Source organism: Ailuropoda melanoleuca, chromosome 14 (assembly GCF_002007445.2).
Source record: "Ailuropoda melanoleuca isolate Jingjing chromosome 14, ASM200744v2, whole genome shotgun sequence".
NCBI lineage: Eukaryota > Metazoa > Chordata > Mammalia > Carnivora > Ursidae > Ailuropoda > Ailuropoda melanoleuca.
The window spans coordinates 6,097,166-6,113,136 of record NC_048231.1 but is presented as its reverse complement, the minus strand read 5'-3'; the positions used below and the strand labels follow the sequence as shown (position 1 = coordinate 6,113,136).

At 37.4% G+C, this 15,971-nt stretch overlaps 1 protein-coding gene and 1 long non-coding RNA gene across 2 annotated transcripts in view; one reads left to right on the top strand and one right to left on the bottom strand.

The window, feature by feature from the left end:
* Positions 1 to 9,248, bottom strand: part of LOC117795958 — a 32,972-nt gene extending 23,724 nt beyond the window's left edge. The window contains exons 1-2 of the long non-coding RNA XR_004620144.1: positions 9,087 to 9,248; positions 7,228 to 7,332 (exon numbers count right to left, since the gene is read on the bottom strand). This is a non-coding gene — a long non-coding RNA (uncharacterized LOC117795958). The remainder of the gene's footprint in view (positions 1 to 7,227; positions 7,333 to 9,086) is intronic.
* Positions 9,249 to 11,392: 2,144 nt separating this feature from the next.
* The window catches only part of SGPP1 (sphingosine-1-phosphate phosphatase 1), a 32,416-nt gene continuing 27,837 nt past the window's right edge, over positions 11,393 to 15,971 (top strand). The window contains exon 1 of the mRNA XM_019793982.2: positions 11,393 to 12,185. Coding sequence (XP_019649541.2) covers positions 11,496 to 12,185 — 690 coding nt within the window. The 5' untranslated portion in view covers positions 11,393 to 11,495. The remainder of the gene's footprint in view (positions 12,186 to 15,971) is intronic.

The following is a 15,971-nucleotide window of genomic DNA, read 5'->3' as shown; positions in this document are numbered from 1 at the left end:
AAAAAAAAAAAAGAAAAAAAAAAGCTGATACCTGAAGGCCTGGCTTCCAGTCAGCCTGAAACTAGGTGCAAAATGAGATTCCTCCCTTTGGAACACTGACAAGTCTTGGCACACCCTCAACAACAGGACATATGAAGAATAAATCAGGCAGTTTAGACAATCACAAAGGTTCCAGAGACAACCAAGAATGAGGGGAAAGTTGAACTAGAACATCCATCACCTACCCAAGGCCACTCCTTCAAGACTGAGAGAGGTAGCTGTTTTGCCTAATACATAGAAACAAACAGAGAGTCAAGCAAAATAAAAAAGTATGGTGCAAATGAAAGAACAAGACAAAACCTCAGAAAAAGACCTTAATGATACAAAGATAAGTAATCTAGCCTACAAAGAATTCAAAATAATGACCACAGAGATACTCAATGAACTTGGGAGAAGAATGAACATGGTGAGAGCTTCAACAAAGGGAGAAAGAGAATATTTACAAAGTACCAACAGAAGTTGAAGAGCTGAAGAATACAATAACTGAACTGAAAAATACACCTCAATAGAGGGTTCAACAGCAAACTCGATGAAGCAGAATGAATCCGTAAGCTGCAAGACAAGGCAATGGAATCCACCCAGATGGCTGCAAAAAGGAAAAAAAAAAAAAAAAAAAAAAAAACCGNAGAAACAACGCAGATAACTTGAAGAAACTTATGTGGAGTAACATTCACATTATAGGGGTCCCAGAAAAAGAGAGAAAGGGGCAGAAAACTTATTTGAAGAAATAATGACTGAAAACTTCTCTAAAACTTCCTATGAGAGGAAACATCCAGGTTCAGGAAGCCCAGAGAGTTCCAAATAATATGAACCCAAAGAGATCCACACAAAACATATAATTAAAATAACAAAAGTTAAAGATAAAGATAGACTCTTAAAAGCAGCAAGAGAAAAATTGTTACGTACTTGTGAAACCTCACAGAACTATCAGCAGATTTCTCAGCAGAAACACTGCAGGCCAGAAGGAAGAAACACGTCATATTCGAAGTCAGGAAAAAACTTCCAACCAAGAATACGCTATCCAGTAAGGTTATCATTCAGAAATGAAGGTGAGATAAAGAGTTTTCCAGATAAGTGAAAGCTAAAGGAGTTCATCACTACTAAACCAGCCTTATAAGAAATGTTAAGGAGACTTCTTTAATCTGAAAAAAAGTAGCACTAATTAATACAAGACAACATACGAAAGTAAAAATCTCTTTGGAAAAGGCAAATATATACAAAGGTAGTAGATTAACTATGTATAAAGCTACCATGAAGGTTAAAAGACAAAAGTAGTAAAATTGAACTACATAAAGGATACATTAAATAAAAAAATGTAAAATGTGACATCAAAGCCAAATGTTAAAGGGGAGTAAAAATGTAGTTTTAGAATTTGTTCATATTTAAGCTGCTATCCAACTTAACATAGACTGTTATAAACATGAGATGATATACATGATCCTCACAGTAAACACAAAGCAAAAAACTTATAGAAAATACACAAAAAAAATGAGAATGTAATCTAAATATAACACCAGAGAAAGTTATCAAACCACAAGGAAAGAAAGAGATAAAGAAAGGAACTGAGAGGAACTAAAAAAACAGCCAGAAAAAAATATAAGAAATTTCAATAAATAGATACCTATCAATAATTACTTTAAATGTAAATGGACTAACTTCTCCACTCAAAATGAATGGATGGATGAATGAATTAAAAAAAAAACATGATATATCTATATAGTGCTTTACTTTAGAAGTAAAAATAACACAGACTGAAAGTGAAGGGATGGAAAAAGATATTCCATGCTAATGGAAACTAAAAGAAATTGGTATAACTATACTTGTACTAGATAAAATAGACTTTATTTTTTTATTTTGATTTTTTTTTAAGTAGGCTCCACGCCCAACATGGGGCTTGACCTCATGACTCTGAGATCAAGAGTCACGTGCACCACTGACTGAGCCAGCCAGGTGCCCCCAAACAAAATAAACTTTAAAACAAAGAGTGTAATAAAAGACAAAGAGGGGTGCTATATAATGGTAAAGGGGTCAATCCAAAAAGAAAAGATAACATTTAGAAATACATATGCAACCAGTATAGGATCACCAAAATATACAAAGCAAATATTAACAGATCTAAAGGGAGAAGCTGACAGCAATACAATAACAGCAGGGGATCTTCACACTCCACTTACAAGGATGGATAAATTATCCAGACAGAAAATTAATAAGAAAACATCAACTTTAAATGACAAGTTAGACCAGATGGACTAACAAACATATATAAAACATTCCATCCAAGCAGCAGAATACACATTCTTCTCAAGTGCACATGGACTATTCTCCAGAAGAGACCACATGTTAGGCCACAAAACAAATTTCAGTAAATTCAAGAAGATAGAAATCATATGAAGTATGTGTTCTGACCACAATGATATGAAACTAGTCCAATTCAAGAAAAAAACTGAAAAAACTACAACTATGTGGTGATTAAACACATTCCTGAACAACTACTAGGTCAAACAAGAAACCAAGGAGAAATTAAAAAAAATACCCAGAGAGAAATGAAAACAAAAATATGCCATACCATAATCTATGGGATGCAGCAAAAGCGGTTCTAGGAGGGAAATTCATAGCAATATAGACCTACCTCAAGAAACAAGAAAAATCTCAAATAAAAATTTAACTTCACACCTAAAAGGGAACTAAAAAAAGAAGAAGGAAAGCCCAAAATTAGAAGGAAGGAGACAACTGGGGTGCCTGGGTGGCTCAGGTCATTATCTCAGGGTCCTGGGGCTCCATCCCATCAGGCTCCAGGTCATTATCTCAGGGTCCTGGGGCTCCATCCCATCAGGCTCCCTGCTGAGCACAGAGTCTGCTTGTCCCTCTCTCTTTCCTTCTGCCCCTCCCTCCACTCCTACTCTCTCTCTCTCAAATAAACACCTAAAATCTTTATTTTTATTTTTTTGGTAAGATTTTAGGTGTTTATTTGAGAGAGAGAGTGAGTGTGAGAAAGCAAGAGCCAGGGGAGAAGGAGAAGCAGACTCCCCGCTTAGCAGGGAGCCCAATATGGGGCTCTATCCCAGAATCCTGGGATCATGACCTGAGCCAAAGGCAGACACTTAACCAAATGAGCCATCAGGTGCCCCAATAAATAAAATCTTAAAAAAAAAAAAAAGAATAAAAAATTAAAAGAATAATATCCTTTGAAAAGATATACAAAACTGACAAAACTTAAGCTAGACTCAACAAGAATAAGGAGGACCCAAATAAATAAAATCAGAAATGAAAGAGAAGTTACAGCTGATACCTCAGAAATACAAAGGATCTAAGAGGCTACCATGAGCAACAATATGACAAAAAACTGGACAACTCAGAAGAAACGACTACATTCCTAGAAACTTACAATCTTCCAAGACTGAATCATGAAGAAATAGAAAATCTGAATAGATTGATTACTAGTAAGGAGTTTGAATCACTAATTAAAAAGTTCCCAACAAATAAAAGCCCAAGACCAGATGGCTTCACTGGTGAATTCTACCATCCAAAGAAGATTTAATACCTATCCATCTCAAACTCTTCCAAAAACTTGAAGATGAAGGAACACTTCCAAACTCATTTTATGAGGCCATCATTATCCTGATACCAAAACCAGACAAGGACACCACACAAAAAAGTTGAAATTACAGGCCAGGGATGCCTGGCTGGCTCAGTCAGAAGAGCATTCTACTCTTGATATCGGTGTAGTTAAGTTTGAGCCCCACACTGGGTACAGAGATTACTTAAAATCTTAAAAAGACAAAAGAAAAGAAAAGAAAAGAAAAAAAAGAAAAGAAAAGAAAAGAAAGAAAAAAAATTACAAGCTGATATCCCTGATAAACATAGTTGCAAAAATCCTCAACAAAATGCTAACAAATTGAATTGAACCATACATTCAAAAGATCATACACCATGATCAAATGTATTTATTCCAGAGATCCAAGAACAGTTCAACATCCTCATATCAATCAATGTGATAAACCACATTAAAAAAATGAAAGATTAAAATCATATAATCATCATCTCAATAAATTCAGAAAAAGCATTTGATAAAATCCAACCTTCATTTATGATTAAAAACTCTCAACAAAGACAGTATAGAGGGAATGTACCTCAACATACATAATGACCATATTTGAGAAATGCACAGCTAATATTACACTTAATGGTAAAAAGCTCAAAGCTTTTTCCTTTACTATCAGAAATAAAACAAGAATGCCCACTCTCCCCACTTGTTTTTTTTTAAGTTTATGTATTTATTTTTTAGTGATTTCTACACCCAATGTGGCTTAAACTTACAATCCTGAGAGGAAGAGTTACATGCTCTTCTGACTGAGCTGGCCAGGTGTCCCTCTCTCCAGTTTTATTCAATATAGTATTTGCAGTCCTTGCCACGGCAACTAGGCAAGAAAAAGAAATAAAGGCATACAAAATGGAAAGGAAGAAGTAAAACTGTCACTATTTGCAGATGACATAATACTATATATAGAAAACCCTAAGACACCACCAAAAAATTGTTAGAAATAATTCATGAATTTAGTAAAGTTGCAGGATACAAATTTAATGTACAAAATTCTGTTGCATTTCTATATATTAATATACCATCAGAAAGAGAAATCAAGAAAACAATCCCATTTACAACTGCACTAATAAGAATAAAATAGGGAAAAATTTAATCAAGGAGGTGAAGGACCTGTACACTGAAAAATATAAGACACTGATGAAAGAAATTCAAGAAGATACAAATAAACGGAAAAATATTCCATGCACATGGTTTAGAAGTATAAATATTGTTGGGGCGCCTGGGTGGCACAGTTGTTAAACGTCTGCCTTCGGCTCAGGGCGTGATCCCAGCATTCTGGGATCGAGCCCCACATCAGGCTCCTCTGCTGGGAGCCTGCTTCTTCCTCTCTCACTCCCCATGCTTGTGTTCCCTCTCTCGCTGGCTATCTCTGTCAAATAAATAAATAAAATCTTTAAAAAAAAAAGTATAAATATTGTTAAAATGGGCATGCCTGGATGACTCAGTTGGTTCAGCATCTGCCTTCGGCTCAGGTCATGATCCCAGGCTCCTGGGATTGAATCCCATATCCGGCTCCTCGCTCAGCGGGGAGTCTGCTTCTCCCTCTGCCTGCCTCTCCCCCTGCTTGTGCTGGCTCTCTCTCTGTCTCTCTCTGACAAATAAATAAATAAAATCTTTAAAAAAATATATTGTTAAAATGCCCACACTACCCAAAACAATCTTCAGATTCAATGCAAACCTTATCAAAATTCCAATGGCAGTTGGGCTAGGACAAATAATCCTAAAATTTATACGGAACCACAAAAGACCTTGAATAGCCAAAACAGTCTTGAGAAAGGAGAACAACGCCAGAGGTATCACACTCCCTGATTTCAAATAATAATACTACAAAGCTATAACAATCAAAATAGTATGGTATTGGCGGGGCACCTGCTTCTCCCTCTCCCACTACCCCTGCTTGTGTTCCCTCTCTCACGGTGTCTCTCTCTGTCAAATTAATAAAATCTTAAAAAAAAAAAGTATGGTATTGGCATAAAAGCAGACACATGGATCAGTGAATCAGGAAAGAACTCAGAAGTAAACTTCCACATATATGACCAATTAATTTATGACAGAGGAGGTAAGAATATACAATGGAGAAAGAATAGTCTAGTAAATGTGCAAATTGGGCAGCTACATGCAAAAGAATGAAACTGGACCATTATCTTGCACCATTTACAAAAATTAACTCAAAATGAATTAAAGACTTGAATGCAAAACTTGAAACCATAAAACTCCCAGAATAAATCAGGCAGTAATGTCCTTGACATCAGTATTAGTGATGTTTTTTTTGGATCTGACTCCAAAGGCAAGGGCTACAAAAGCAAAAATAAACAAGTGGGACTATGTCAAAATGAAAAGCTTCCGCACAGCAAAGGAAACCAGCAGCAAAGGGAAAAGGCACTCTACTGAATGCGAGAAGATATTTGCAAATCATATACCTGATGAGGGGCTAATATCCAAAACAAATAAAAAATTCATACAACTCAATAACAGAAAATAAAAAACCCAATTTAAAAATGGGCAGGAGATATGAATAGACATTTTTCCAAAAAAGACATACAGAAGGTTAACAGGCACATGAAAAGGTGCTCAATATTACTAATCATCAGGTAAATGTGAATCAAAATTGTAATGAAGTATTACCATATACCTGTCAGGAAAGCTACTATCAAAAAGACAAGAAATAACAAGGTTAGGTGAGGATGTAGAGGAAAAGAAACTCTTGTGGACTGTTGGTAGGAATATAAATTGGTGCTGCCACTATGGAAAACTGTATGGAGATTCCTAAAAAAATTAAAAATAGAGCTACCATGTGATGAAGCAATTCCACTGCTGGGTATTCTATCTGAAGAAAAAGAAAACACTAATTTGAAAAGATATATTTGTTTCAGCATTATTTACTATAACCAAAATAAGGAAACAACCTACGTGTCCACTGATGGATGAATGGATAAAGAAGATGTGGTATATATACAATGGTATACTACCCAGCTATTAAAAAGAATGAAATTTTGCCATTCATCACAACATGGTTGGACCTGGAGGGTATTCTGCTAAGTGAAATAAGTCAGACAGAGAAAGACAAATACCACATGATTTTACTTATATGTGAAAGCTAAAAACAAACAAAACAAAACAAAGCCCAGACTCATTGATATAGAAAACAGATGGGTGGTTTCCAGAGGGGAAGAGGATTGCTGGGTGCAGATATGGGTAAAGGGGATCAAGAAGTACGAACTTGCAGTACTAAAATAAATAAGTCATGGGGATATAATGTATAGCACAGGGAATACAGTCAATAACGTTGTGTTAACTTTGTATGGTAACAGATAGTAATGAGACTTATTGTGGTGATTATTTTGCACTGTATCTAAATTACTAAGTTGTACACCTGAAGCTAACATAATGTTGTCAATTATACCTCAATAAAAAAAGAAAAAAAGAAAAAATATATACCAAACACATTTTATAAATATTTCACCAAGAGCTAAAGTTTATAAAAACAGTTAATGTTCTTTAGAAAATTAAATGAACCATCTGATTAATGGAGAATTTACTCTAGTATATTACAAACACAGAAATATTAGGGGCAGATCAACACCTACCAAAATGTCTGGAATGGTCCATGGGCAGATGTGGCTGGAAATTTCAAGTCTTGAATTAAAAATAAATCTTCAGAGTTGGGTACACACCTGTATTTCCAATCATTTCTGGGGGGGAAAAAGCCATGAATCAGATTTTAAGAAGAAAATTGGAACTGGAAAGAGATGTTAACAAACAAAGGGGAAAAAATGTTAGGAAGAAAAAAATGTTTTTTAAAAAAAGTACTATAAATTTGGGGCAAAAGAAAACTGAGTATAGATAGTCTATATGGTAAGGAAAGAATTCCCTGGTTATCTTGGCCAGTGTGGGTGAGAGGCCATGTATTCTCTTGCCTAGAATACTCTCAGATCATTTTCTATTCTTTTTTTAAAAGATTTTATTTATTTATTTGAGAGTGAGAGAAAGAGCATGAGCCCGGGGGGCAGAGGGTGGGCAGAGGGAGAAGCAGACTCCCCACTGGGCAGGGAGCCTGATGCGGGACTCGATCCCAGGACCCTGAGATCATGACCCAAGCTGAAGGCAGACAGATGCTTAACTGACTAAGCCACCCAGGTGACCCTCAGATCATTTTCTGTAAGTTCTTTTTTTTTTCTCCTCAGAATCTTACCTTGGGAGAAAGTGATTGAAATGTTGGGGCACAGAAAACATAGAGCAAAGAAAACTCATTATCTGTTAATTATAAAATTTTATGTATACTTACCACATTTTACTTATATTTGTGCTACGATAGGTATCTTTTTGAGAATTCAGAGGAAATCCTATTTTTTAGAAATATAAAACTAATCAAAGATGCAGGATAAAATCACTAGGTGTATATGCAATGAATTTAATAAACATAGGTTTAATATTTCAAAAATAACAAATCCATATTCACCATTTATTGATGTCCATAATGTGCTATGTACTGATACCTACATGTCAAAAATATTCTACTAATAGTTAATAGTAATAAATTAGGGTAAATAATTTGCCCTAAATATATAAATTTTGTAGTTTAATGAATAAAAAATTAAGTTGTTTTCCAGGCAAGAGAGAAAATAAATTGATGATAATAAATATTTAGTTTAAAATGAATATTATCATTTTCTTATTAAGTAACATAGTTTTTTCCCTTCCAGTTTCATTGAGATAAAGCTGACATAGAAGTCAGTATTAAAGTATATAATATAATGATTTGATGTATGCATTACGAAATGAATACCACAATTTTAGTTAACATCCATCATATCACAGTTACAATTTTTTTTTATGATGAGGACTTTTAAGATCTATTATCTTAGCAACTTTCAAATATACAATATGTTACATAGTTTTAAATATATATTACTTAGAAGATGTATTTCTAAGGTAAAATTCTTAGGACTTCATTGTAAAGGTAGTTGAATCAATGATTTATCTCAACCCAGTATGATAAAAAACAACTTAAATTACCTGTGGAAGTTAAAATGACCAAGGCTAAGAGCGTATACTGTGTTTCTACTTTTATGAAAGGTCCATTTAGAAATGACAGCAATACTTTGTGTTTATAGTTCATGTATCTCAAAAAGGTTTTAATATTACATAAAGTTAAACTGAAGTCAGAGAAGGATCTAACAAAATTTATTTAACATGTTAATTATGCAACATAAACTAAGACATTTGACTATCACATCCAGTTAATCATATCCTTACTTGGTAGCAATGTTTGTCTTTTCTTTTCTCTTTTCTTTTCTTCTCTTCCCTTCCCTTTTCTTTCTTTTTTTCCCACCTCCTCTCCACAATAGTTTCTTTTTTAAAAGTGTTTATGCTTTGTTATAAAAATGCTTAAATTCCTATTAAGTTTCAAGATGAAAATTTCAGAGTAAGTGTAAATAGAACCTACCAAAACTATTCTTTTCATCATGGTGCTTTGTTGTTTTTGACCTTGTCCTTATCATTTACAGATTCAGAGCACCAGCAGGACAGTGTCAGCCCTTTCAAGTTTTGTCAACTTAACATTCTTTTCCTCTTCAGGTGCAGTTGTAGGCCAAATTCCCATTTCATCTTTCTATTACCTTTAAAGAGAACATTGCATTCTGACAAAATACGCCATTACTGAAGAAGTAATAATTTAACCGTAAGATATAAATATCACCTCTCCTTTTTTATATATATTTTCTTCTTTCTCTGCTATCTTTAGGCTAATGAGTCCTCAGAATTGGAAATTCCTTGGATGAATCTGAATAATTCCTTTATAAACAAATTATTTTGACAAAAGAACACGTGTAAACTGCCTCACTGAGGCTGTTCCCACCTCTGTACAAGTTGCTCCTTGTTTTCAAACGCCAGCTAATGATCCATTTCACAGAACCATTCATAGATCACCCAGTGCTGCCTCTCTGCTTACTCCATGTAGTGATTGCTTGTATCTCTTTTCCTCGAGCTCTTCAGTATGCCTGGCTTTACATCTCTGAATATACTTACATGTTTTCTCAGGTTTTGTCTCCCTCATAGATTACAAATGCCTCAATATTAGACACAACGTGTTCCAACCAAGGATGGACTATTATTTGCCTGCAGACCTATGAATTCAAATGAAATGCTTTAACCTTTTCCTAGTTTCAAAATCCTTTTCAAATCTATCCTCTTCAATTCCCAGAACCACAGCCCTAGTTCAGGCTCTCATTCTCTCTCACCTGACTAGTGCAATCATCTTCTAATTATTTACCTGGCCTTTGGTCTCTGACCTCTGACAATTTATCTTTGATTTCCTTCTCAGTTATCTTTCCAAAGCACAGCACTCCCTAGGTTAAAAGCCTTCCATGGCTCCCCACTGCCTACAGAATAAAATCTCCAGCTAGGCATGCAAGGTCTTTACAATCTGGTCGTATCCCCTTTCTAACCTCATTCCAATCACTTACTCTTCCTACTCCGTATTCCTAGAGCTATTGACTGTTTACGAAATACATCTTTGCACATTCCTATCCCGTCTTTATTCATTTTCTCTTTTCCTAAGTTTCTCAACCTATTCTTATCTTGCTCTTTAATAAGGATCCCAGCTCAAGAGGATCACTTTTTACCTTTCTTGCTGTCCCCAGTCAACCTGTTTCTTCTCCTTTCCAGACCATGTTGTTGATGTCTCCATTTTAGCATTTACCATCTGCTCTGTACTTGACAGGCAGACCTATCTCTGTCTCCCATTCATACGTGAGCTACTTTAAGACAGGGATGATGATTTATTCATCTTTCTATGGCTACAGCTTAGCAAGTGGAGTGGGAGGAGGAGACTAACTCTCCAAGGGAAATGAAGGAAATATTTTTCTTTTTTTTTTTTTTAAAGATTTTATTTATTTATTCGACAGAGATAGAGACAGCCAGCAAGAGAGGGAACACAATCAGGGGGAGTGGGAGAGGAAGAAGCAGGCTCATAGCAGAGGAGCCTGATGTGGGGCTCGATCCCATAACGCCGGGATCACGCCCTGAGCCGAAGGCAGACGCTTAACAACTGTGCCACCCAGGCGCCCCGAAGGAAATATTTCTAATGACACAAGAGGGGAAATTTCCAGCCTGTTCCTTGGAAGAGGTTCAAATTCTTTAATTAGAGATATCCACCTTACCTGAAGTAACTTCCTGGAATTAGAATTCAGAGACCTTCTCATAAAAACTCTATTTTCTAGAAGTCAGGTTTGTAACTTGTGAGACACGGAAGTTAAGCCTCTAAATCACAGCCACCAATTACATTTCTTCTGTGCAACCCCACCTCGCTATTAGAATTTATTAAAAGGAAATTCTACATTTAAGTCAAGAACAACTGTGATCTCTTATTTGATCAATGGCACAGTATTGTCCTGGGACCTACGTCTAGCCTTGCCACCATTGGTCAATTGGCACGTGGCTGTCAGGACACCAACCGTCAGAGACATCTCTGTAATTACTTGAGATCACTTGAGTGGAACGATTCCGAGCCCATGGTGGTTATTTCGCCTTCATTCACCATTAAACATTTGATTTTGTGCCAGCAGGAAGTCCGGGTGCTTGGCCACTCGCATTGCCGACGCCGACACCAGGACCGTGGCCTTTCGGAGTCAACGCTCGTCAGAGGGAGGCTGGCACCATAGCCGGAGGGAAACGAGGGCTGAAGTTGGAGAAGGGGGGCAGGCAACGTTCGCCCGCCGAGCGCCGCGACGCCTGGTGGAGGTGAAGCGCTGCCGCTGGCCAGGCGCGCGGGGACGGTTCGGGGCTGCGCTGGGGGCCGGCCCGTCCTCCCGCCGCCGACGTCCTCCCATCGGTGGGCCACCCGGGTCCCGTTATCATGTCGCTGAGCCAGCGCCTGGCCCAGCTGGCTGGCCGTCTGCAGGAGCCGCAGAAAGTGGCCCGTTTCCAGCGGCTGTGCGGGGTGGAAGCGCTTCCGCGCCGCTCCGCCGCGCCCGCGACCGATCCGAGGGAGGATGAGAAGGCGGAGGCGCCCCTCGCTGGAGACGCCCGGCGCCGAGAGCCGCAGCCGCCCGGGAGCGACCGCAATCAGTGTCCGGCCAAGCCCGACGGCGGCGGTGGCGGCGGCGGCGCCGGCGCCCCCAACGGCGTGCGGAACGGACTGGCGACCGAACTGGGCCCGGCCTCGCCGCGGCGCGTGGGGGCTCTGCGCCGCAACTCGCTGACGGGCGAGGAGGGCGAGCTGGCCCACGTGAGCAACTGGCCACTCTACTACCTGTTCTGCTTCGGCACGGAACTGGGCAACGAACTCTTTTACATCCTGTTCTTCCCCTTCTGGATCTGGAACCTGGACCCTCTGGTGGGCCGGAGGCTCGTGGTCATCTGGGTGCTGGTCATGTACCTGGGCCAGTGCACCAAGGACATCATCCGCTGGCCGCGACCCGCCTCGCCGCCCGTGGTTAAGTTGGAGGTCTTCTACAACTCCGAGTACAGCATGCCCTCCACCCATGCCATGTCCGGCACGGCCATCCCCATCTCCATGGTCCTCCTCACCTATGGCCGCTGGCAGGTAATGTGCCCTCTCCTCGCCTGCTGTGCCTGGGGGAGTTCTCCGCGGCAGAACCCGGAGTTTTCTTCATTCCGCACAGTTATTTTAATTTGGCCGTTCCCCTTCCAAACCTGTCTTTCCATGGGGTTTCACAGTCCCCGCGAACAGGCCCTTTCTAGGTTTTAAAAAATTAAGTGATGGGGAGAACGTGGAGACTTAGCTGTCAAACTATATTCTAATAGCAGTGCCTTTCTTAGAACCCAAAGGAAACGCTGTTCGTGGGGTAACATTTTCATTGGGCTTTGGTTGAGTTTTTAAATGGTTTTAATTCTTATGATGCACAGAATATAATTGTAATTAATTATAATGTTCTTATACTTAACCGTTAGGTAACGAAGACCCACTTTCACCATAATATCCCGTGCCTTCCCCAAACTAATTCTGTTTCAGGCTTGGGTGAAGTCTTTTTAGCTTTACTCTGAGACAATGTTTATAAAACCGTAGTGTAATTCCAAAACAAACATGGTCGTTCTAGGCAATGAAGTAATGAATTTTAAACGAAAGCTGCTGTTTATGGAAGTTAATGGAACACAGTGCTTTTTTTTAAGGGGTGTGGTTGCTAATTTGCTGATAGACACAAAGTTGAATTAACTTCTGAATCACTGGTCTGTAGTGTCAGTTGTTGAGCCTCTACAGGATTACTGTTGCATTAGCTCTAAAAAATGCATGCTTTTAAAGTTTTTCTTAAAATTAGGGTTCTTGGTCAGACTAGTGGTTTTGTAAAAATGACCTGTCTGACAGCGGGCCAGCCTGACAATCAGGGATGTGTTTTTAATGGTAAACATTTTATATTTTGCCTACTTCTTTTGGCCTCCCATTTCTCACTTTTTCACGGTCCATAAATGTTATGTGGGTTTGAAAACTAATTCTTTTCTACGGAAGCAAAATTTATTCTTAGACTGCTGTCTTGTTTTATCTTTTAAATTGTAAGGAGCTTTGTTCCTCCTGCAGACCAATCCCTTAATTTAAGAATAAAGTTAGTAATTATGCAGAATCTAAAGAATCAGACTTCCTCGATTTTTTTTCCGTTAGAACACAAAATCATCTTACATTGCGAAATACTCAATTCTGTGTAAAACTCCATTATGATAAGCTTATTCATTCCAGATTTAATTTCAGTATAGATAAAATCTTGTCCCCATGGGCACTTCTGTGCTGTGCATCTCTCTTACAGTAACATGGAAAATACGTAATGTGCAGGATAAGAATGACAGAATTATGAGGGAAGAGTACCATGGACAGTTTTTTTTTCCTTCCTATTTAGCCAAAGGAGATATAGAGGATATTCAGATTGTAAAGTAGTGCTGCCTTTTTTGAATGATAAAGATCTCAAATTTTATTTAATCTAAATATTTCAAATTTAAGATTGTCATTGAGTTATGTTTGGCGTGATATTTACTAGTTAGCTAATGATATTTCTCTTATTTTCATGAGACTTTCAGGATTCTATTACTGTAGGGCCTTTTATAACTCCTCAATGAATAGCTATGTTGCATGCTGTTAATATTAGAAGTCCAAGTAAGGGAAAAGTTATTTTTTGCTCATTATTTATTCAGAACACATGCTAACAGGAAATCTGAAAACAGTACTGCTGATCATTTATGGATTGTAGATATTAGTATTCTAACATTTCAGGGTTATTTAAATTATCAGAATAAGCTTGCATTATAGTTTTGGACAATCTAATAAATTTAATTCAAAGTCGGGGAATTTGTAGATTGTTCAATTTTACAAATTGAGCTACACATGACTTTAGAAATCACCTACTCTCAAACTATCATTTTACAGATGTAGAAACTGACCTACTAGAATTAATCTTGTAACATTAGTTTAAATTTCTTATTTTACATATTTTTACTCTCAATTTGAATAAATTTCTAAATTTGAACAGTTGTTTATCTTTTGGTTAGCTGTTATAGAAGAAAGGCTCCCTTGTATGGAAGTCCTGTTTATACATGTTTGTAATAATCTAGTATAAAAACCAAAATGATTTTTTTACCTTTTTACTTTTTAAAAATCCTTGTTATGAATTGAAAGCAAAAGTACCTTCCCTTGCTTAAGTTGTTTTGGTCCTATTCTCTGTCAGTTAGTATTGAGGTACTTTGGAGGCTTGTATTTCCAGAGTGGGTAATGAAAAAAAATATTGGAGGGGTGCCTGGGTGGCTCAGTTGGTTAAGCGCCTGCCTTCGGTTCAGGTCGTGATCCCAGGATTCTGAGATCAAGCCCGCATGGGGCTCCCTGCTCAATGGGGAGTCTGTTTCTCTCTCTGCCCGCCCCCCCCCACTTGTGCTCGCTCTCTCTCAAATAAATAAAATCTTAAAAAAATATATTGGAAACTCGGGATAAGAATCAGACAATGAAAGCCTGGTGTTTTTCTAAGAGTAGTTTTGGTTGACAGTCCTGTCCATCTGCTGGGCCCCTACAGCTTATTCAGGACAAGTGTGGTTACTTCTGTGTGCCCAGGATGCTGAAATAGCTCTGGAAGCAGAGTTATCTCACATACCATCCCTTTGGTGTGGAATAACTACTGAACTCCTCCCTGCCACTTAATGTTCCTACTTGAAATCTGCTGAAGATTCACCTCCTACACAGAACCTTTTTAATTAACCCCTTCTGTTTCATTAGTCCTCATTTGTTCTTATAATGACCATAGACCAAAAAAAATTACTTGGGGCTTGTTTAAAGTGTAGGTTTCTGCACCTTACTTTCAGAGATTATGATCCATTAGCTAGCTAAGTAAGGGTGTAGTGCATTTTACTGAAGTTTCCCAAAGATTTTTGAGGAAAAAAAATGTACTTTCTTAAACCCCTTCCAGTAAAATTAACTCTTGATCCTTAAAATATGTTTTATATTTCTCCAACATTGTTGTCTCACCTTTTTTGCAATTCCAGTCTTTGAATCTTTTTAAGGTATGTTATAATATAAAAAGAGACATCAGAAGAGTATGACTTGAAGCGGTTGATACTAGAATTTTTTTTCCACGGTGATGCAAGATAGAAAATGTATGGCATATCTCCATGTATTGACTTGATCCATTAGCCAGGATAATAATTATTGCTCTCATATTATTTGTTGGAATCTTTTCTAGCCTGAATTGAAACATAAGAAATAAGGAGCAGCAGGTATTAAGAACATAGCCCTTTGAACAATAATCGAAAATTAAAAATAAAGCATTCCTTTTGTATTTATTTTTGCATGTTCTTTAAAAAAATAAAAATTCTTAATTCTTTAATAGTATAGCATATGTTTTAATTATATACCTGATTTAATAACATTAAGAAAGTTTTAGATTAATTCCATTTTTAAAAAATTGTCATCACACACTTTATAGCCAAACCCATTCCTAACTAGTCTATATCCTTTCACTAATTTTAATAATAATAATAATTCTATTATTAACATTTATGAAGGTCTTAGTAGAGGTCAGACATTTTTTGAAAGGTTTATTTCCTGATTTAGTCTACTCTTAAAACATCCCAGTGTTTGATTCTACTATTAATACAAGTTTACAGATCAGGAAACTAAGGTAGAGGGAGGTTAAGTAACTTGACAAAGTAACATAGCTCTAGGTAAGTCTCAGAGGGCAAATTTAAATCTTACAGACTCCAGAGCTTATGCAGAAAACTCTTAAAATCATGCTATGTGATTTTTAAAGAATCTTTGCTATAACAAATATTTTTGAAATAGATGGGATTGTCTTAAACTACAAAAACAGTTTTTATATGCCTTGAGAAGATAATGTGTATG